This window comes from Manis pentadactyla, chromosome 14 (assembly GCF_030020395.1).
Source record: "Manis pentadactyla isolate mManPen7 chromosome 14, mManPen7.hap1, whole genome shotgun sequence".
In the NCBI taxonomy this organism is placed as follows: Eukaryota; Metazoa; Chordata; class Mammalia; order Pholidota; family Manidae; genus Manis; species Manis pentadactyla.
The window spans coordinates 89,767,563-89,790,320 of NC_080032.1; the positions used below are offsets into that span (position 1 = coordinate 89,767,563).

Below are 22,758 nucleotides of genomic sequence, written 5' to 3' on the forward strand. Positions count from 1 at the left end.
CAATTCTAGTGTCTTCATAAGACTTTCCTTTATTTCTGATTATAGTTTGATACATGATGGTCTTCTCTCTCTTCCCCAGTTATGTTACAAAGTACTCAACAGTAGATACATTTGTGTCTTGCAGTGTTGCATTGGTATATGGGTGTTCCACAAAATATACATGCTAACTACTTTCTTTTAGTAAGGAAATTATCAAATCAAAGTCAACAATCTATTACTGAGAAATAACATTTGTACAGAACAAAATGTCTTGAAGTGCCCGCTCTCTGTCCATGAACATAGCAGATTCCTGCAACATTAAACACCTTTGCCTGAGATATTTGGGTAAACTCTAATAAAACTGTCTATTACTTGCTCAATTGAGGCCAAATGGTTTTCATTTGAATTATCCAAATAATTTCCTCAATTTTCTCTTCCTTTACTAATAGAGATCCTGGGAGCAGAACACAAATCAGACCCATATCTGAGTTTACAGAGAAAATATCTGACAATATGTTCATATCCAATTCTTCAGTTTTCAGAGGACTGTTGTATTGAAGAAAGAAGCATCTTCAGCATGTCCCGTCTTTAATCGTTACCCCACGAAACCTCTATGGAGTGTTTGGAGTTTCTGGCCACCAGTTCATTCTTGAAATTATCTTTCTCTCTGGCTTCCGTTGCATTGTTTTCTCCTGCATCTCTTCATGTATCACTTCATAAATCACCAGCCTTATCGGTCTCCATCCTTCTCTTGATAGGCCATCAAAAGAGGTGATTTTCAAGATTCCGTCCTTGATCTTCCCTATTGTTTTTCTCATGTTTCTTCTAACCTGAAAATTTTCACTTGTCTCCATGACTTTAACAAGTACTTGTACGTGGATGAACCTGACCTTTCCTTGTCTTCAGCTGACTGTTATTCACTCCTGTTAGATGTCCAGCCAGCCTCTTACCCTCAACAAGGAGTCCAAACCTGAATGCATACTATTTCATTCCTACTTTTTCATATTTCCCACTTCAGTTAATGGCTTCACAAATCTTTTAGTCACATGACCTAGAACCTTTGGGACCTCTGCCATTCTTTCCCCATGCTTCACGACCCACCCACTGCCATTTCCATGTGTTATTTTAAATTTGTCTTTTGTCCTTCTACTGTAGAAATCTATAGACCCTGCTTTTAGGTCCCGTTTCATTAAACTTCCCAGCTACCCTCCTTCATACCTGAATAAAATAAATCATATATACTTCCATAGCATCATGGTTTCCACTCAACTGTGGGTATGATTGTTTTGCATATACTGGCGACCAGTTCCTTAAGGGCAGAGGTCCCTCTGTGTCCCTTCAGTTCAGCTGTGTGCCTTTGGCAGGGTGGGTGCTCAAAACACGTTCCTCGAATTCTCTGTGCTCTTGCACATATTAACACTGTGGCTTTCTCAGTCAAAAAGCAATACTATTTTTCAATCTTGTACATTACCTGAAGTAGAATTTTCTTCCAAGAGGCTTTCTTAATTCTTACTAAAATTACACTTCTTATATAGCTTCAAAATTCTCTACTGCATCAACCAGATAAAGCTGATGATCTGCCTTTAAAATGCCAACAGTCGATTTCTAATTAAATCCAACATGAGTCAGTTCCGTGGCCACCAGTCCCAGCAGGCTCCTCCCCTGTGTTTGAGTGAGGAAGTGTTTATCTTTCTCCAGTTTGTCTTGAATTATTATTAAATAAATCAAGGATTCTTCACAATTTTCCAAGAGAAGCTGAATGTGAATCTGTAGTAGTAAAGCTTTATGTGTTTTCTAAAATCTCCTCCCTGAGAACTCAGGAACCAAGTGTGCCTCTTCTGAATCCTGATAGCTGTTTTTTGATCTTCCATTGTGACATGACATTCCTTCCTTTGAATATTTGTGTACGACTTCAGAGAATTTTTCTGTTCCTATTGTCTGTTTTATAGTCTTTCATAAAAGAAAAGTATTTTATGTTCATAATATCTATGTTCCTAGCTGTTGCATCATGTACCCAAGGCCACTGGAAAGACTCTTTCTTTTGGGGTGTACTTGCTAAGAGTTCTGAAAGCATTCTTTCCAGGGGACAATCTCCTGATGATATATCCTCTCCAAGAGATGTTTGAGACGAAACTCAAATATACTCTTGACCTTGGTTTCGACTTATGTAAACATCTTGACTTCAACAAAATCACAACATTTTATCCAAACCTTTGTTTTTAACCCAGTATATAAATTCATCCTATTTTTCAAAAATCACACAAAGCACACTTTCATCCTGCTCACCTCTACTTGACAAGACCCTAATTTTTTCTTATTTTTTTTTAAAGCACATTTAACCATAGGAAAATATGTAACTTGCTCGGTTTAGTTGAAAACTTCCACTTTGCATTTTTAAAACTCAGAATATGTTCGGAGGAGCAGAGCTGCGGCTCATTGTCATGACCCAGTAGTGAGCATAGTTCTTGGTGGCATTTCCTGTAGTTCATGGGCAATTGCCTATAGCCTTATCTTTATTACCATTCATTACTGAACTTGTGATAATGTTTTACACCCCAGGTAATAATTAGTAGAGTATGTCGTATGTCTCGTTCTGTTGAACTGGCGAATTATTTTGTATATACAGGGCAATTCACTAGGAAGAAAAATTGGGCTGGTGAGTTCGCTGAGAGATGCACAGGAGTGACATTCCTGCTTTGTCCGTCCAACCTTATTTTGCGCTGCAGGGGCCTTAGAGACCCCAGGGGGAGTAACACCAGTTATGGGAGCATCTGAGCTGAGTGTGGTGGGGGATGCCGTTAGCTTCCTCAGGTGAACGAGATTCGTCTATTCATTCAGCTATGTTTTCAGGACCAATAACGTGCCAGTCATTGGTCATCAGAAATGATGGCACAGCCCAAATCCCAAAGACCCTGTAGTCCACTAAGTATTATTTTTCCTGAAACATGTTTCTACTGCACATCTAAAGCTGTGAAAGGCAAACACAAAGCACACCCACAGCATGCTTTCCCCGATCAGGCTGACTGCGCTCTAGACCAGCAAGCAGCTGTCAACGTACCTCTGGGGAAGCTACAGCCCTCTGACGTAGGTAGACGAATCGAAGCCACTTTTAAGAAAAGAGAAAGGTCATCTCATTTGTCACCTCTTATACCAGGACTGCTGCAGCCCAGGGTCCCACTCACGGGGGCAGTGGTTGGGCCCTGCAGAGCTCCAGGGGATGACGTTCACGCAGGTTGAGGTGTCGGGACGCCGTCCGTGTAAATCACGATCTGCCTGGCCAGGCGCCCCGACTCAGAGGTGCCTCCCAGCCGCCTCTGCGCGGCCCTTCGGGGAGAAGAGTTACCAAGTCCTTTCCTCATTCAACATGTTCAGCTTTTGGAGCCCCTGCTGTGTTCCGAGCACGTGGCTTCATGGCGTAACAGAGAAGGAAAGGTAAATAACATGTGAATGTGTAGATTAATGGACATCAGAGTCCGTTTCCTTTACGACCCCAGATCTCAACGGAGCCACACCTAGACGATTTAATGATGGCATCTCCTTCCTCAGGGATCCTTTCTTAACAAATGTGCTCAGTCTGGCCAAGAACTGGCAGCGGCATTTCCTTAGTAAGAGCCATGCAGAGAACCTGTGCTCTTTCACTGCGTCCCTTAGCCAGCGTGGCTCTGTGCTCCGTCGGGGCTTCCTGACTGCAAGCGTAGGAGGCCAGGAGGGCACTGGCATTCGCTCACGGCCGGCTGTGACCTCTGTGCGCTGGCGCTGGGGGTTCAGAGGGGAACTAGCCGTTTGAACTGGCTCTGTTTTGCAAAGAAAAGTAAAGGAAGACATTCTTTTATTTATGCCCGCTTGTTATATTTTTTCCCTCTAAATTCAGAAATTCTGGTCAGAAATTCTGATATTAAATCATTTAAAATCCCATTGCTATGTCACATTTTATCTCATCTATTTAGCACTTTGAAATATGAGACTATATCATAACCGAATTGTAAAATTAAATTTGCTATATTGATCCATGCGTTCTTTTATTGTAGTGGTAACCTGCAACTTTTAATTTTTATTAGGCTTCACAGATTTTTACTTTGCTATGAGTACGTATGAAACATGATCTGGCTTGTTTTGATAGAGTTCCAACATCTTAACACAAGAATTGCAAAAGGAAGTAAAAGTGATTTCCTTTTAGACATTATAATAATTGTGCAGTTTGATCAGAAGGGAATATGATATTCATGCCTGGAATCAAAGATGATATACACTTCAGAGCATGTATAATAGTTACTATCTTAAAACACATAAAAGCATATTTATTATGTTGAATCACATGAAATTGCTATTTTTAATGCAATAAAACATGATTTTGGCAATTTTGTTTGCCTCAGCTTACATTAGCAGATTCTGCACATTCTAGCTACCTGATTTAATCACGAAACAAAATTGTGTGATGATTAACCCTAAGTGACTTGGCCCTTAAAACTTAATGCTGATTCTTCTCTCGATTTAATGCTTACTTTCAAGGCTATTTGACTCTACAGTAAGTCTATCTCCAAGTGGGTATGAAGGGAGGAAGGAAAATAATATTAAGTAATTTATTTACTTAAAATGAATTTCAGTATTTTAAAAAATCCAGAAGTTAGGGTGAAGGAATAGTTAAGACTGAGTTAAACTATGTTTTGGGGCATTATCTGAATCGGTTTGCATATACGACTCTGTCTCTGATCACCATATGTAATAGATATTTGAGCAGATTATAAAATGAGTATGTTTCCAGATGAGATCAAGATGATATTAAGTTTATTATAAGGTTTTTAGCTGAAGAAAGGAAGTGTTTACTACCGGGTGAGTCTTTCTCAGAGTCAGTACATCTAAGGTCTCGTAGTCGTATCCCTGACAGTCTGTGTGACCCCCAACCCCTCTGGAAGCATTTTACTTGTTCACTTCACTGACAGCTCACAGTGCTCATGTAAATTTACACCTGCTTAGCAAGAACTCTGTGGTTCCCAAGAGCACACCCTCGAGGTTAGGAACCACTGGATTAGAAAAGCTCTGTGAACCCTTCTAGGCCTCACATTCTAATCCCTATTAATCTAAGAGGAATTAGCAACAATTGAGAAAAAGCAAACGAACTGGAAATTTGAAAACATGAAAGTGAGACTAATGATTCAAGCTGATAATTATGTATGAACTCTTGCCATTTGACTGGTGTCCAGAGACCAATGGCCATGGAACTGAGGAGCGGGTGTGTCCCGTGGACACTGGGGGCAGCCTGAGAGGAAATGACCAGTAACCGTTTAATTGGATGCTACTTAAAACAAGATACTGGAACTCCCCAAGAGTCATGGTCCAGAGTAAACTCCTTCCCAGCCATACTGATTGGGTAAAAACCCAAAGGTGTCGCATTGATGGCCAGCATCCATGAGGTTGAATTGCTACAGAAACACTCCTTTTAACTGTTCCCTCTCAGTTTTAACTGATCTTTGTCAGTCTCTCAGTTTACTTCTTATTGTTAAGTACTTCTGGACAATAATTTTCCAATATTATATATATGATGAAAAAGAAAGGCAAATGAAATCTTAGCTACACACATAGTAACAGGGGGTCATATGCAGGTGGGCCATGGGTATGACGGTTATGACCAGACGAGTCAACCTGGTTTGAATTATCTTCTATCACTTATATTTTATGGAACTTCCAAAATCTGTAGCCCAGGTCAGGTGATTGGAACTTTCTGGGACTCCTTTTCTGCATTTGCACATCCAGGGTGTTGATAATAGGGCCGCATAAGGATTATACAAGGCAGTGTGTATAAAGCACTTTCACTAGCACCTGGCTCACTAGAAATGGCACAGGACTGTGACAGTGACTGGTGATTACTACTGTTTCCTTCTCAGCAGTTTCACGTAAGAGTGACTGTTTTTGCCCACCTTAACCGAGTCATGGCCCTTACAGACTGCAGCCTTGACTCAGTTACCGTAGTGCAGTAAAGTCTATCAGTTTTACAAGAAGTGTCTCAGAAAACCAGGCTGCATGCTGTACATGTGCGTCCGCAGCTGTATGTAAATAAGGCACCGTGTGTAACTCTGCAGGTGGACTGGCCAGTCAGGGGGGGTTGGTCCCCCTTCTCCTTTGCTTGGCCCAGTCTCTTCTAGGGCTGTGCTTGAGGGCTCTTTCTCTCAGCCATATGTATTCATATTAATTCACTGCCAGTTTTATTCTTTTTGTAGTATTAAATATTGAATATCAGGCTGAATACCTTCTTTAATTTCCATTTGGAGTAATGAAATATTGCCAATGACTTCTTTCTTGATCTGTAGCAATACTCTTTTTCAAAATGGAAGTACTTAATAAAGCCTGAGGAGCACCTATAAAAAGCTCTTAGAAAGAATATTATATAGTAGATAAGTGAAATGTATCAAATAAAGCACACATCCGAGAGATGAATCAGTACAGATTTGGAAGCTCTCATACAACAGGTATTATGATAAACTCCAATTACCAAAAGTTTTTTTAACAATTAATTTTAGTGACTTTAATCACATTGAGATCAGTTAACACAAATAAGAATAACTCCTTTGGAGATCTTGTAATAGATGAGGTTTCTGATTACTCAGTAGACACTTACTCCAAACTCCCAGACTTTGACCCATAGAAATGTGTCTCTGCATGAGAAGTTTTACAGTACTGGCGTGCATGGTTAGACCAGTGGAGTAACATCAGAGCCGGAATTCCTAGGCAGTCAGCTGTCCTCACAAGAGGAATCTCCAGGCATCTCTTAGGAACAATGCAAGGCTGGTATCAGAAATACTGGCCTGTAGACCGCAGGCTCTGACCGCAGAGTGGCTGCTGCCCACGGGGTGGGAACGAGGCCCCCCGTGTGCCCTTGGTTCCCCAGGGCTTCACATCGCATGGGTAACAGCGAGGTGGGGGGTTTTGTGGAGGGGGTGGGGAAGCAAAGAAGGAGGAGCTTGGGGAAACTGAGGCCCCCAACTGTTCACCAACCTCTTCAGCATACAGTGCATCCTGAGGACGTATATATATTCACTGCATCCTTGTGGGACGTCTGTAAAGCCGAGAGTGAAGAGGAAATACCCTTATTATCAAAGGGAGCTTTAAAGAGTGGTCAGTATTTACCTATCCTTCATGGAGATTGTTATACTCAGTGTTGGCAAAAGAAATTGTGATAGTTTCATTCAGATTTGCTTAAAGTGTCTCACCCTCAAAGAAAAAAAGCAAAACCAAAACCACAAATTGACTTAATCTGGAGAAAAATGTCTTTAAAATCCCAATATTCTCATGTTTGGCTATATGATATTGCAGTGTTTTTCTATTGAGTTGCTATAATTACTTAGGATTTCCCCCATGCTCATTTATTCCATGTGAATTTCTGGAATTGATCAAAGATACTCTAAAAGTAGTAGAAGACAATCTGTAATTTACATTTTCGAGATCATGAGTCAAATTATTTTGAGTTTGCAATTTGAATACAGTAAATGAATCTTATTAGAAATTTTTATTTTCCAGAATGAAAAGATAATAAATCTTTTCTATTTATGAGGGGCAAAAATATCTAAGGAAGTGTTTGTTATATTCATTATATCAAACCAAACTTATCCCAAATAAGAAGTTGTAAAAAGGAAACCCAAGATTTTGGTTTATAAATTTCTACTTTGTTTTTAGTTGAAAAGACAATTCTGGGATGATTTGTATTGTTACTTTTTGAGTATCAACCATTATAAGACATTTGAGGGCAGAAACAGTTTAATTGCCCAAATGCACATATTCTCTTTAGGTCTCATTCCACATCCATGGTTTTTCTCCCATTTTCCTTTTTTTTTCTTTTCTTCTTTTAAAATTTTCTTTTTTTCTTCCTTTAGAGTAAAATTATTTTCAAAATAATTGTTCTCTTTTATTTTCCTCATAATTCAGAACAATACCCAGATACCAAAATAGCTCTGAAAGTAGAGGCCTGTCCACATTACGGGCAGTTCTCTGCCAGGGGACATTCTCCGTGAGCACATTTCAGATTCACTCTGAATGTCAATGCGAAAGACTAATTAATGCATGTGACTCTTTGGTTTGCATAAAAAGTTTAATTGGTATTTGTCGCAATTTCAACAAACACTCATTGAATTCTTTCTGCATATGATCATGCAAGATTTTATGGGGGTCACAAAGATGTATGAGGGAAATCCCCAGGCCCCAGTACCTCATAATAGCATGAGGGACCCCACTGGGGGTGACGAGGCGGGCGGCTGCCTCCGACAGGGGCCTTCTAGGAGGGCGGGGCACGCTTGTGAGCAGAGCTCGTCCCTCTGCGGACCCTTCAGGCCTTGGGGACTGCGACGGCCGGGCCTGCTGCCCCTCTGAGAGGACGGGGACAGCCCTGGGCACCAGTTGCCTGAAGTCTTGCGTTGGTGCGCCCATCACCCTCGGTGAGCTGTGGACATGCGATGAGGCGACGCGCCGCGTTGCACTGACCAGATCTTTCGTATTGTTTTTGTTGTTTACTGTTCTGTAATCATGATCTTAGTGTTTTAAGGGGAAGTCCTGGGAGCGCTGCCGTCTTACCTTTTCTAGTCGCTGTTGAGAGGAGGCACTTCACGGGCTGCTTTTCCCTCTTTTTGGTGAAATGCCCCAGGTGGGCACCGGGCAGGGGGCCGACACCCGTGCAGCACAGACGCCCCGCGCCCCGCCGCCCCTGCCGCCCCGTACCACGTCCTCTTACGGGTGTCTTGTTCCCGGCAGGACGGTTCTTCTCACTCTGACCTCCGCCGTCGTCCTGGTCATCACCACCGACTGGATCAGCTGGGACAAGCTCAACCGGGGATTTCTGCCCAGTGACGAAGTTTCCAGAGCGTTCCTGGCTTCCTTCATCCTGGTCTTCGACCTCCTCATCGTGATGCAGGTGAGTGTCCTGGTGGTGCCCTTGCCGTGTCTGCAGGCGGCCGCGTCGGGGGAGCCCCCTCCCTGCACACCAGGCGGCGGAGGGCCCCTGACTCTGAGTGGGAAGGGCCCTCGAGCAGGTCGGCCGAGCGCAGGTGGGGGAGGAACTCATCACAGTGAGAGCAGAAAGGGCAGCTGGCAACAGGCAAGGGCAGAGGACTAGGGCAGGCTCCCCTGCCAACCCCCGAAGCCAGGGTCACCTGGCGTCCCGTGTCCGCGTGGATCTGCACGGCGTGGACATGAGCCCCCACCACCCCAGGGTTTGGGGGAGCCGTGCAGCATGGGTGGAGTGAGAGTATGTTCTGAGAACTCCCCAAAGAACGGAGATTTTCATGCAGGCTACTCACCACAGAGCAGATTCTAAAGCCGAGGTCCCGTCCGGGTCCCCTGGCGACGGGAACCGCAGGCCCAAACCAGCGCTCCCAGCAGCCCCTCCCTGCTTGCCAGGAGTAAACGGAGACAGAGTGAAGACTTGGAAATAGAATCAAATAGCAAAGAGACAAAACGCAGTAATTTGAGCAGTGAGAAAGCGTTGTTTGAAAAGTACACACTTACAGAAAGGAAATTGTGGGCGTCCTCAGACAGGCACACGGAAAGGCTGGGGATTCTGTCTTCTAAGGCTTTCAAGAATTGGTCAAAGGCTGGGGCAGGTGGTTGTTGGATGTAGGCTTGACCTGTGGTCTCACGAGGTCTCTCCAGTGAAGGACGCTCCGTCCTCATCTGTAGCCAGTCCTCTGGGTGACTCTGTAGGATAAACTTAACATGGGGAGTTTATTGATCTGGTTCCTCTCCAAGATAGTGGTGACCCTCCAGCACTGGGAATATATCAGATAGGACTGCTGGCCTTGCCCTAAGATCGGGTGGGTTGTTGTCTGATCAACAAAGAGTATGTTTGGCATCTTACCTCCTCACTGCCCGGTTTTCAAAATAGAATCTAACCTTACGATGGAGTCCCTCCTGTTGTTACTATACTGTTTATATCTCGGCATTTTTCACCACAGGCAGGAAAAGTTCACCATGATGCCTGTCCTGGGTCCCTGCCCCGCCTCCCTCTTGCTGAAGCCACCCTGCGCTTTGTTCTCAATATAACGAGTGAGCCCTGTACAGTGAAAAGCCCCGTAAAGCTAGAGGGGCGCATAGTTTACAGTTGCCATTAGTGGAACCTTCTCTGGTCATATTTTCAGCAATTTTACTGGAAAGACAAGCCAGTTGGACTTTTATGAGCAGGGCACCACACGTCACTGTGTGAGTATTGCAAGGGGGGCTCTAGAAAACAGAGAGCAGGGTGGTGTTTTCTGCCTTGGCTTTGGGGAAACACAAAACAAAAACAAACAAAACACCCCTGTCATTTAGTCAGTGAAAAGCTGCAGAGATGAGGATGATAGAAAGCCGGCGAAGCAGGGATCAGCGATTGCCAGAGCGACTCAGGGCGTTATAGCAGCCGAAGTGCAATGATGTAAAAATGCTCTCTCTGCTTATGGAAATTATGGTGTTTCCGTGCTCACCGGGGATCGTGCCATTTTCACGTGAACGGTACTTCCGCCCTGCTCAGCACCGGCATGTCCGTCCCACAGCACCGCGCTCACTGGCGTTACCCGTGCGATGCTCCGTGAGCACCTTGAGGTGCCTCGGGGCGCTCCTCTGAGTGGGGCGCAGAGAGACGTCAGCTGTTCTTGGCCCTTCATCTCGCTCATCGCGTGTCCATCCGTTTGCGAGACACTCTCTAGTTGCTGTCATGGCGCAATTCTGGGCCCTCCCCTCCCGAGGCGGCCGAGTCGCCGGGGCAGTAGAAGTCTGGTTTGTTTTGGTTTCCGGTCTATAGCACAGCCTGGGCTTCAGGGTCTGGCTGGTTCCTAGCGTATACTCCTATTGTAAGGGATGACAATTCAAACTACATTCTTGTCTTTAAAAAATGATATAAAATCGATTTCCACCCTCATCTAAAAGCTGATGTGTTCCTTTTTTATTTTCTGTGGGGTAGTCGAGCAGAGCGGCCGTGGGCTCTGGTGAGACAGGCCTGGTGGGCTCCTGCCCGTCCCTCCCTGGCTGTAGGGGCTCCTCCGGGCGGTCCGCAAATCGCGCCTGCAGCACTCACGCACTCACGCATCCTGCGATACTCGGTTGGAGGCTGTTTTCTCCTTTTCCATCTAATCTCCGAGCTTACACACTTCGTTATGTAAAGCACCCTCTGCGTTCCCCCCTTGGGGTCAGAGGTATCAGCAGCAAGCCCACCATTGTCTCTTGAATTTGTTTCAATCTGTGTATGTGAGAGCATAGATTTCCTGATTTCCTGCCACTGTCCATCACCTCCTATCCTCTATATATGGTTTTAATTAATCTTCCAGTAAATTAACTAAAATCAAGGATTGAAGTGGGAAAATGTCGTATTACAATTTACAGGCATTATGGGCTCACTCAAAAAGTGCCTCACGAAGCAGGACAGAGGGAAGGATGGCTGGTCTGGATCGTGCAGCACAGTCAGCAGGACTGGGCGGGGGACAGCATTCTGGGTGAGGGGCAGGGCAGGAAAACGTGGAGTCAGGACAGTGCCCAGTGTCCAGAGAGTGGCCGAGGGCCTGCTGCCTGGAGGTGGAGGGTCCGTGCCAAGGAGCAGAGCCGTTCGCACCGTTTACCTCCATGAACCAGTAACCCTCCCAGGCCACTTGGCCAAAGTGGGGCTGTGTCCCTGTGGTAAGGATGGCCCCCAGAATAAGGAGCAGAAGTGCAAGGGCATTTGAGGGGCCTGTGTAACAGCGACCGAAGGGTAGCAGGAAGCCCAGACCCTCTCATTCTCCATTTCTCATCTTCTTTTTCTGTTTGCTTCTCTTTCCATTTTTCCTTTTACCATAAAGCGGGCTTTTCAGCTTCCCAGTTCCCAGGGAAGGAAATGGCCGCAGCTAACAGCTCCCAGCAGCCCAGTCCCAGCCTCCTGACTGGGCAGACGGTGGGCCCCCAAAGCCAAAGTAATGGGTGTCTAACCTAAAGAGGAGCAAACAGTGAGGGCCCCGAAGGAGGTCTCTTACCTCCTCTCTCTCCCCCGGAACCCCGAGGCGGCCAGCCTGGCCTCTTGATCATCTTCTGCCGTGACTCTTGTGGCCTAGTCCCGTCTTGTTTCTCTGCCCCTTTCCGGTCCCAGCAGCCCCCTGTACCATTGCTAATGATCTCCCGTGGAACCTTCTGCCTCCAGGCACTGCCTGGTCGCACACGCCCTGTCCAGCTCCCCCCCACGATGTTTCAGTCTGAAATGCCATGCTGTACATGTCACTTCTCAGCCAGAAACACTGCCGGTGACCCCTCAGTGCCCGAGACGGGAGCCCTGCTCCAGGGGCCGCCTCGGTGCCCCGCGCGATCTGGCCGTGGCTGCATTTCCTCCCGTGGCTCCTGCGCTCTAGCTCTCCCCCAGGCCCGGGGGCCCGCTGCTCGCTCTCGGACTGTTGCATGCCTACTGCGAGATGCCCGCGAGCCCCCTTCTCCTCCCCAGAGCTTCTCGCCGAGCTGCCGCAGCTGCAGACCACCCCAGCCCCCTCACGAGGGCCACAGGACTGTGTCCTCCCCAGACTCCTGCAGCGCTTTACCTCAACTGCAAGTCAGCATTCACGTTCCCTGCTCTGTAGAGCAGAAGCCGTAGCTTAGAACAACTGCCTGTCCCTGGAGCTCCTGTAGCGCAGAGCCCCACGTGGGCAGCCGTAGGCCCGGAGTCATAAGTGCTCGATGGGAAGAGGTGGCATGTCAGGCCGAGCCTCATGCAAACTCTGACCCCTTTGGGAGGATCACGTTGCTGTTACAGGAACTGGCGCCTGACGTGAGAGGGTAAATTTAAGGAAACAGAGCCTCAGAAGGCACATATATCCAAGACATTTAAAAAATATAAGACAAATGTCCTAGCAAGTCCATAACCAACTGAACTGTAGTCTAATCCATTTGCTATTCACATATTTCAGACGAAAGAAAAATAGATAAGTAGCAAAATTAGTGGAAATGGAGAGAGTGGTTTGACTAAAAGGTTTGCCCTCATTAGAATTATTTGAGTGATTTAAAAGCAGTTGACCCAGGACTTTTCTAATGGAAGGAAAATTCAGCTTACACTATTAAAAGATATTTTAATGTTTGGTTAAAAAAAAAAAAAGAAGAAAGAAAGAAAAGAAACCATTAGCGTAATGTACTACTGCTGTAAAGATTTTATTTTAACAAAATTAGTAGGTCAATTCTGAATACTTTTAGAGAAAGTATAGTTACTTTTTTATGAATATTCATTAAATGCCATTTTTCTGCATGTATTGTGAAAACCATCTGTTGTATCACGTCTTCTCTAACTCTACTAAAGTTCCAGAATGAAGGCATAAACAGACGCCAGTAAGATATAGGCTGACACATGTACATCTCACATTCCCACAGCAACGAGCAGTAAGTTGCAAAGAACACTTCCCTCCCAGGAAATCTTATCTCCCATTCTGTTTAATATTTGTAATTATGCCATCTGATTTTTATATGCTCCTTTAGTTCATTGCTTGAGTATTTCATCTGCAGTTAGGTCCCACCCATTCATGTCCTCTGCTAGATTGAAGATAAGATGTATCTAAGATACATGAATTCAAAATGTAGCATAAGCAAAGGAAAAGAAAGGTTAGTCTCTCCATAAGATAAACACTGTGCTTTTACTACACAGGAAAGGAGAGAGTGCGAGAGGGAAGAGGGGGTCGGGGAGGAGGGGAGGCGAGGATTCCTGAAGGACGGATGCAGCGGGGCGAGGTGCGGAGCCAGTGGGTTCCCTGGCGCATGGGTGGGTGGGCGCAGGCGGGCGGGATGGGGCAGCAGCGAAGACCCTGGACACTGACGGGCTCGTGTCTGGTCTTGAGTCTCCATCTATTCTTTGTCTTGCTGTTTCTTTTCATAACTGAACTCTAGGGGATTCACGTCGGGAAGATTAAAAGCCTGTTGAGCTTCTCAGCGGGATCCGTGTAGTCTGGCATCAAGATCGCGTCTGCTTAATAAAGTGCTCAGGAGGCAGGGGAAGCCCCGAGATAGCAAATTGCTGGGAATTTATAGGGTGGTATGGAACAGTTTTGCATGTATACCCACATAAAACCTTGGACCTTCGCTCTTTTTAACCTTCTCTCCTCCAGAAAGCATCTCTCTTCACCTTGTGTATGTGTATGTATATCTTAGATTATGTATATAAATAGGTACATAATATAAAATACACATTACATATGTAGTATCTTAGCTCTATGAGCTTCAAGGAGATGAGCAAAGCCCTCTAGAAGAGAGGCTTTTAATGAGAAGGAGAAAGATTCAAAGATCCTATTTTGGCAAATCCTCACAGGATTGGTAGGTCTTTTTAGCACTTCTCTATCTTGTAATTTATCTACACACGTGCCCCTTTCCTTCGTACCATGTACCTACATGCCTCCTGAAACATGTGAGCTCCTCAAGGAGAGGAAATGGGTTTCTTTCATTTTTTTCACTCCCACAACTGGCTCATGTTCAGTGCGTTGCAGTCTTACCATAAATATTTTGCCAAATGAAAGAATAAATAAAGGAATGCACATAACATTATTTCCAAAAAGCCAGAGAACATGAAATTTTTCAAGAAGCAAAATGTTTACCAACAGCAGGAGAATGAACCATCAATAATATTAGATTAGCTTGTTTTCATTGAATTATGCTCTTACTGTAATTAAATAGCCACATAAAAATCTGAATAAATTGTTCAGTTAAGTGTTATAAAAGATTCCTTGGTCTAGTTGAAAAGCACTTAGAAGTGATATTTACTGAAAAGTAATTCTTAATCCACTAAAAAAATCATTATGAAAATTGCATTCTGCAAACATTCCACTGTGTAACATCTAAAATGTATTTGTCCTCCGTTCTGTGTGTGGTTCTCAGAAGCGTGTTGACTACTTTTAAAAATAGACGTTATGATCCTGGGAGACTGCGTTTTAAAACTGCACTGCCCGACTTAGCAGGGCGCATCTGTTGAGGTCATAGCTCGTGGCAGTGGGGTCAGTCCCACGGGACACAGGGCAGAGCAACAGGCATGAACCTGTTGTGATTAAATAGCTGTGGTGGTTTTAACAGTTGGTGTATATTTTCAGAATAAGATATTCCAACCAATTTAGTTTGCCAGCTACTTAGAAAGAAAGGGTTGTTTAAACATCTGTCCACCAGTTTCAGCATGTTCTTCAGCTTTGGGAACACTTCACATAACTTTTCTCAAAGTATGTTACACTCCTCCTCACGATTGTTTTACATCTTCATTTTCCTTACTCAAGGGTTACAGTGCTATTTGAAAGCACAATAGTGGCGATTTCTGTTAGAGGCTCATCACATGGAATACAGGCATATCGTTTAAGTAATCCTTGGATTGACCATAAATGCCTACTCTCCTCGTGATACATGCTCAGGGGTTGAATCTCAACTTTATTTACTGTAATCATTTTGTGCTTCTGATATCACTGTTGTTCCAGTGGGAAGACAGACTTTTCAAGGAGAACGGTGGAGAAGAACCTCAATATATTTACTAGTAGATTGGCCTCTAAATAGTGCAAAACTCACCATGGTGACTCGTGTCCATGCAACGTGGAGCAGTCCAGCCCAGTGGGCAGTGGGCAGGTGCCAGAGAACATGCCTGGCAGGTGACCTACAGTGTCAGGAGAAGTTGGCAGAAGGTAATAGGTGAACTGGATGCATTGGGGTTTCCGGCAAAAAAAAAACCTTAGGATTCAATCATGGGCACTGGAGTGGCAAACACACTCCCTAGATCACGAAACTAATAATCTGATGAGCACATGATGTAGATCATAATTTTGACACAATCTCTGGCAGTAAGTTCTATGAAGGATTATTGTGAGCAGGGGGGATCACTCAAGTCTTTATGGATAATGTGGGAAGAATGTAGCTTGAAGGAATTATAAGATTTGGTTAAGCAAGTGGAAAATAGAGACATTCAAGTTTTATCCCAACTTAAATGGTTCAGTCTCAGAGGTATTTTTTAAAAAGAGAGCTAGAACATGATTAAAAAACTGGGAAGATATAAATTCTATGCTATTGCACATGAGTGGTAATTTTTGCAAAGCCGCACTGAGGCAGCAAAACTGAAGATCGAACTCCTTCAAATTTGCATTTTTCCAGTGGATGCATCACTGTTTCCAGGTGCTGTGGGATAGTTAGTATCTGATCGTCACTCTGAAAGAATGTCCCACCCTCGCCCACACCCCTGTCGTGTGTGTGTGTTTCACAAGTGGCCCCTGGGTACTTCCCGTGTGTAGCAGCTGCCCCTTGTATGACTTGAACACGATTTTTTCAAGTGTGTTGTTGAAGACTCACGCACCCTGGCATTTCATCGGGCCCCCGACTCCTCTGGGGCAAGTTTCAAACTTGTAGTTTAAATTTTGTAAGTGATGCTAAATGTAAGCCCTGAGAACAGATTCGTCTCAGCTTTCCTCTCCCCAGAAGAAATGGGCCAGTGCTTTGTAACCATTCTTACTGGAGTGTCAGGACGGGAAGCATTTCTATGGCTTCTCTCTTAAGAGAAGATACAATGATACCAGTGTATTTTTAGACACTATGATAAAGCTAAGAACAAGTTAAAGCAATATTGTAGGCAGTGAGGAATCACAGAAGCCAGTGCCCCGGTCCCCAGGAGTTCAGAACATTCATTTTAAACTCATGCCTAAAATAAGAAAAGAGCAGCCATTGGTAAGCAGGCAAGTTTAATGACATCTTAGAATCATAGAATCATAGGAGAACCATTCAAGACCCTACATATGGCCACACCCACGCCGAAGCTCAGGGAGGTTTTATAACTCGCCTGAGGTCACGTAACTAGTCAGTGGCTGGGCCCAGGGTCTTCTGGACCCCAGCCCACCACCCAGCCGGTCGTCTCTGAGCCGTAAGCTCTGGAGCCAGACACACGGAGGGGCTCTGGAGGGTGTTGTGCACCAAGTGGCTCAAAGCCCAGTCTTGCCTGGCAAGGCTAGAGGGTGGGTCCCATGCCCAGGGACACAGCAAGAACCCTTCAAAGTGGAAACGAGGACCAAGCTGGTAAGCGGGGCAGAGCGAGGGGTGGAAGTACACCTGGACCCCAGGGAAGACAGGGACGGATGGAAAGACAGAGGCAGGAAGACAGGAGACATCAGCGTTCAGTGAGCTCTCACCGCGTGCTGGGCGTGCTGCGGGGGGCTCGGGTGCGCCGTTTTATTTCACCCTCTCAGCCCCTACACATGAATATCATTATCGCCCATACTTTTACTAAGGAGGAAAATGAGAATTTCCCGGGGTACACAGAGTCGGCTTTCAGCAGAATGAGGGTTAGAAACAGATCTGTCTGACTCCAGAGCCCATACTTTTCTCACACCCTGTAGTCCTGTTGTGTGTGTCAACTAGATAATCCGCACAATGACACAGCAGAGCGCGTGGCTGGGGCAGGACACTCAGTGAGTGACGGGGGCTCCTGTAACAGGTCCAAGTCTTAGTGGCAGTGTGACCCTGGTTAAGTCACTCCATTTCTAGGAATCCGTGTTCTCATCTACAGCGTGACAGTTTTTTCCTGACCCATGGTACAAGATTTATATGATAGTCAGATAAAAAATGTTCCTGAAGTAAGACATTTTTGCATATCTAAATTTCATAATCTGAATGGAAGAATATAAAAATAAATAATGCTCTTCAAGTATGACATTTTTCATATCTGAATTTCATAACCTAGATGGAGGAAAATAAGTTAATTAGAAAGCATTTCAGAGTTAGGGTTTGAATACAATTAATTGCTGAGGCTTCTTTTGATCTGAGCAAAGGGAATCTGCAATGATGTAGGGGCATCAGGGGGCTGCGGCCTGGGGGGCCGTGTGCTGTAGCCGTGACCAGCTAGTGGCCGAGCACACGGAGTGGGTGATTCTCACCCTTGCTGACTGTAAGTGAAAGGGCAAGCTCCCAGATTCTATTTCAGCCAATTGGGACCCGGATCCTACTTCACCCAATCGGAGCTTGGTCTCTCTCCTCTCCAGTCAGCAAGGAGCCCACCCACCACCCTTAGACCCTGCCAATTGACCAGAGCCACGACCTATCACCCCACCAACTACCCCTAGATCCAGCCAATCAGCCAGAGCCACGACCATCACCCCACCAACTGCCCTAGAACCCCATAAAACCTTTGTGGTACTGAAACTCGCTCTCTTTCTCTGGCATCTTGCCACTGCGTTGGTGTAGATGAGAGATTGAGCTCGAGCTAGCTCGAATAAAGGCTCTTTGCTTTTGCATCGGTGTTGGCTCCTTGGCTGTCTTCTGGGATTTGTGACTTTGGGCACAACATAAGAATAACCCAAACTCTTCCCAAACATGAATTCTCTGACCGTTGGAAGATTGCCAGAAGTCTCTGGTTAGTAAGTGTGAGGTGGTACCTGGGAATTAGGAGGAGGTGCAGGGGATTCTCGCGCCCATGGTCACCTGCACCGGACTCTACTGGGTGCTGGTGAAAATGCAGACTCTCAGGTCTTTGCTTCCGTCTTGGGGCATCTGAAGTTCTAAGGGTTCGTCTGTGCAGATGCTCTTCTGCAGCCCAGATACAGCCTCTCCAAAGCTCACTGCCCAGCGGGGTACCCTGATCATAAGTGAGGCTTGTTGGCACTTCCTCGAAGTGGCTCTGCACAGAACCCCAAGAAATTCCAGTTTGCCGCATGGCACTCGGGACTTACTGCATTTGGTGAAGTCTGCGGAATTGCTCAGAATTTTGCGTTTCTATAAAAACATCATTCCTGTGGTGCATACTGTGAAAAGCTGAACAATTAAAACCAAATATGTACCTGGTGTCTTTTTCTCTATTTTCAGATGAAAATATACTTTATAAATATCCCTTTGCTAAAAGCTGTATTTATGTCTAAGATGCTTTTCACTTATTTTATCTTTGTTTGATTTCAATAGCTGAGTACATTTATCTGGCAAGTGAGATCTAAGGTACAAAATAGAACGAAGCAAAGAGATATGTACCCTGTTGCAGTTTTATAACAAAATAACTACACAGAAAATGTGTGTCTGTATAAATGAAAATTAGTTGTTTATAATTCTTTTCATGCCCTCCTGGGCCTTCTAAAGAAGGTGGGTGCCAAGGAATATCCTTTGAATAGGGCAATAGGATGGGTGCAAAATGAGGAAACTCGGACCAGGAAGGGGATTCGTGCCTGTGCAGCAAGACAGTAGGACCAGAGGCCAGACGGAGTTGTTAGGAGGGAAAAAAGGAGAGAAAATGTAGGTGGCAGATGCCATTGCAAATAGAACTTGAGAGAAAGCATTTTCTGAAAAGTTTCGCTCTATCATGTGCAATGTTATATCCTACATTTGGTTCCCAAGAACATTTCAGTTAAAAAATACATTCCTTAATTCTTTTGGCAACATTTTCCTCCTTTTTCAATTCAAGATGGGCTCAGGGCAAGAGTCAGGGGAAGGCCAAGGTCATGGAGGCCAAGGTCCACTCCGAGGACACGAATATGCGGGCTGCTGGGCCCTCGCATGTAACATGTAACGAGTGAGGGTGAAATAAGGTGGCAGGTGCATTCCTGTTATTTCATGGCCGCCCCTGAGTTCAGCGTTTGAAGTCCTCTCCTCTTTTGGTCTCCATGGAACTACCTGTTTATTAGCTCAAAGCCAAACTACATCACCTTCTTTCCAACCCAGTTTGTCTCATCCCCCTCCTCTAACTGCCCCTCAAACGTCATGCCCTCTGAGGTTCTGTCCAAAACCAGCCTATGGTGCGTCCCTCAGACAGTTACCCCATCGTCGCCCTAGTTGGAAAGAACCTGGATCTCTAAGATCTCTCTCTCACTTATCTCCCAGTCGATCGCCAAGCTTATGCACTGTTCCTTGAACCTATTCTTCCCTTAGACCCTTATAACCTCTGCCTTCGTTCAGGTTACTACCAGCTCTCACTTATATGAGTACAATACTTTTCCTGTTCTTTTAGTCTTACCCCATCTCTCCAAAGTAATATTTTTAATAGAGACATTGGATCCTCAAAATTCTTCCAATAGAAATCCCTTTGCATGCCACGCCAGGCCCTACCTGCCGGCCTCTGCCTGGCCACCACCATCCCTTCCTTCCCCGACCCCTACCCCTGGCATTTTATACTCCATTAATTCTGAAATACCTGTTGGTTACCCAGGTCATAATGCCTTTTCTCATGGTGCAGGCCTTCGCACACACAATAAAGAGCCTCTCCTCTATGTCCAGGTGTGGCCATCCTCAGCCGTCTTTCAGCCCTGCTTGAAGTCTCCATCTCTGAGGAGACACATCTCTTACCTCAGATAAATGTAATGACTTCTTTTCTTATATGTCCATGAACTTTTATGAATTTCAGTGATACTTATTCCCCTGTTACATTACTTGTACTTATTTACATGTATGTAACTATCTCACTGAAAACTTGTAAGAATCATGTGGAATAGTTTAGGTCAAATGAAGAAAATATTAAACAGATGCTGGTTAACTCAGACCAGCACCGAGGACAGTATATGACAGGCCACTGGGACTCAGTAGGTATATTTAAATGAAAGATTTCATAATACCCAAATGGTACAATTCTATTATTTTTTAAGCTATGAGATCAGTGTACAGGTATGAGCTACTTATTATAAATTTTCTATGTGAGAATCATATTTGTATTGATCAGAAACCAAAGTTTGTTTTTACAAGGTTTCTTTAAGGTTCTATAGATATTAGATGATTTATGAATTAAATTTGGTGTGGGCTCTAGAAATATTTGTCATCTACTTGAATTCTCTTCATGTTCTGCCGAACGTAACCATCACAGACCCAGAGTAACATCTTAGTTCTGACTCCCCACGTATTTCCCTGAGCCCAGTGTTTACTCAGGTAAACTTCTCTGTTTGAAACTAATGCCCATCTGGGGTTATGATTGCTCCTCATTGTACAATGAAACAGGCTAGGAAAATTCTGGCTACAACGTCATCAGGAACAGGTTCTGAGCATGGGAGACCCTGCTGTATTTTCCTAATCCCTGGGAGAAGGAAAGAGGTAAGAATGTTATGAGAGAGACCCGACCCACCCCATCACTGCCCGCAAGAGAGTGGCGATGACGCCCGCCCAGAGGCGCGTACGCATGAGCGGGGTCAGGCGGGACCCATCACGGACGGGCACCGCAGGAGTAAGATCTTGCTATGGGTGAGAAAGCTACACCACACGAATTAAAACCTTAAGAGCTGACAGCTTAAATTCAGTCATAGAGAGCGTGTGATGCTTGATTAATTTATAAAAACAACAACCATCCATTTTCAACTGTAAACTCCTAGATATTAATAGTAATAATACTAGTTTGCATCTTGATATAGAATCACTCAAGGGTTCAAGCTTAGCGGCAAATATACCTTCAACCATGTATTTCCTATAATTTCATAATAAAATAATGAGAAGTTATGGTTTATTTTGGTGAGGAGAGGAAGGAAATTGGTGGGAGAACTTTGAAACAGGGATTCTCATCAAATGGACATTTTTTTTAACTGAAAAAAATCTCTAGCTCTGTGACCTGGGGAGATAATGAACAAGGGCATTATTCGATTAGAATAAAATGAGTTGGTAATTTCTATCAGACAAGCCTTGTCATGGATCAGATATTAGCCATCCCCCTTCAGTATGGCCGGGAGTTAGTTCCGTCTGCATTTGCATGGTTAGTCGCTCTGAAACATTTTCTGTTTGACCTGAAGGATTCTCTAGGTAGTTCAGTGTGTATTTTCTTGAGACTGACCCAATGAGACAAATATTTAAATGAATAATGGAACATCTTTTAAAAGTGATCGATTCCCAGGGCTCTAGATGTCTAGACACCCGTACTATTTCTGTGCAGATTCAGGGGAGGCTTCATCTCGTTATTTGAATGGCTGTCTGACTCCCTTTGCTCTCAGTAAGAATAATGTCTGATTCGTTTTTGAATGTTTTAGAAAATTGTTCCCATCTCTGAATAGACTATCACCTTCTTATGAGGGCAGGAAGAGTAGATCACTGAACTTGAGGGAGGAGCATCAATGTAAATAATCTCAACACTTCTTTTGAGATGCGACCTAAAGCTATGCTATAAAAAAGGGAACTTGACATTCTAATTAGTCTATAACCGCAGCCCCATGAGGCACAGTAACCTGTGGGGACATTTGAATGCCAATATGCCAGAAGGACTGTGACACTATATACAGCACCCGTGACTGAAAACACCCGATGTGGCAGGGAGAATAATGCCCCCTCCCCTCAAATACATCCACATCCTGACCCCTGGACCTGGAAGTACATTCCGTACATGGCAAAGGGAAATTAAGCTTGCCCTGGAATTAAGGTTGCCAATCAGCTGATCTTCAAGTAGGGCTATTATCCTGGGTGACCCACGGGGACCCAATGCAATTACAAGGGTCTTTAAAAGAGGAGGCAGAAGAGGACTGGGGAGACGGAAGCTGAGGAGGACATGGCCCAGTATGCTGACCTGGACGGCAGGGGAAGGGGGATCCGCCACGGACGGATGCAGGCGGCAGCTGCACTCAGGAGAGGGCCACACACAGACTCTCTGCGGGCCTCCGGAAGGGCCGCAGCCCCGCCACGCCTCGGGTCGGCTCAGTGAGCCCCACTCTGAACGTCTGACTTCCAGGACGGTAGGAGGATAATTTTTTGTTGTTTTAAGACTCGAAGTTTGTGGCAATTTGTTACAGCAGTAATAGCAAACTAATACAACTGGGTTTCTCTGCATCACTGCTGATCTGGTATATTAACTGATCTTTTAAATCTTTTGCCAGTCCCACAGTCAAAAAAGATCTTATTGCTCTTCAATTTTTCATATTTGTTAGTTTGCACATGCTT

The 22,758-nt window shown here is 44.8% G+C and overlaps 1 protein-coding gene across 5 annotated transcripts in view; it reads left to right on the forward strand.

The window, feature by feature from the left end:
• TMEM117 (transmembrane protein 117) overlaps positions 1-22,758 on the forward strand; it is a 393,659-nt gene that overhangs the window by 315,020 nt on the left and 55,881 nt on the right. For all 5 annotated transcript variants that reach the window (XM_036889401.2, XM_036889402.2, XM_057491441.1 and 2 more), the window contains one exon: positions 8,716-8,875. In XM_036889401.2, coding sequence (XP_036745296.2) covers positions 8,716-8,875 — 160 coding nt within the window. The remainder of the gene's footprint in view (positions 1-8,715; positions 8,876-22,758) is intronic.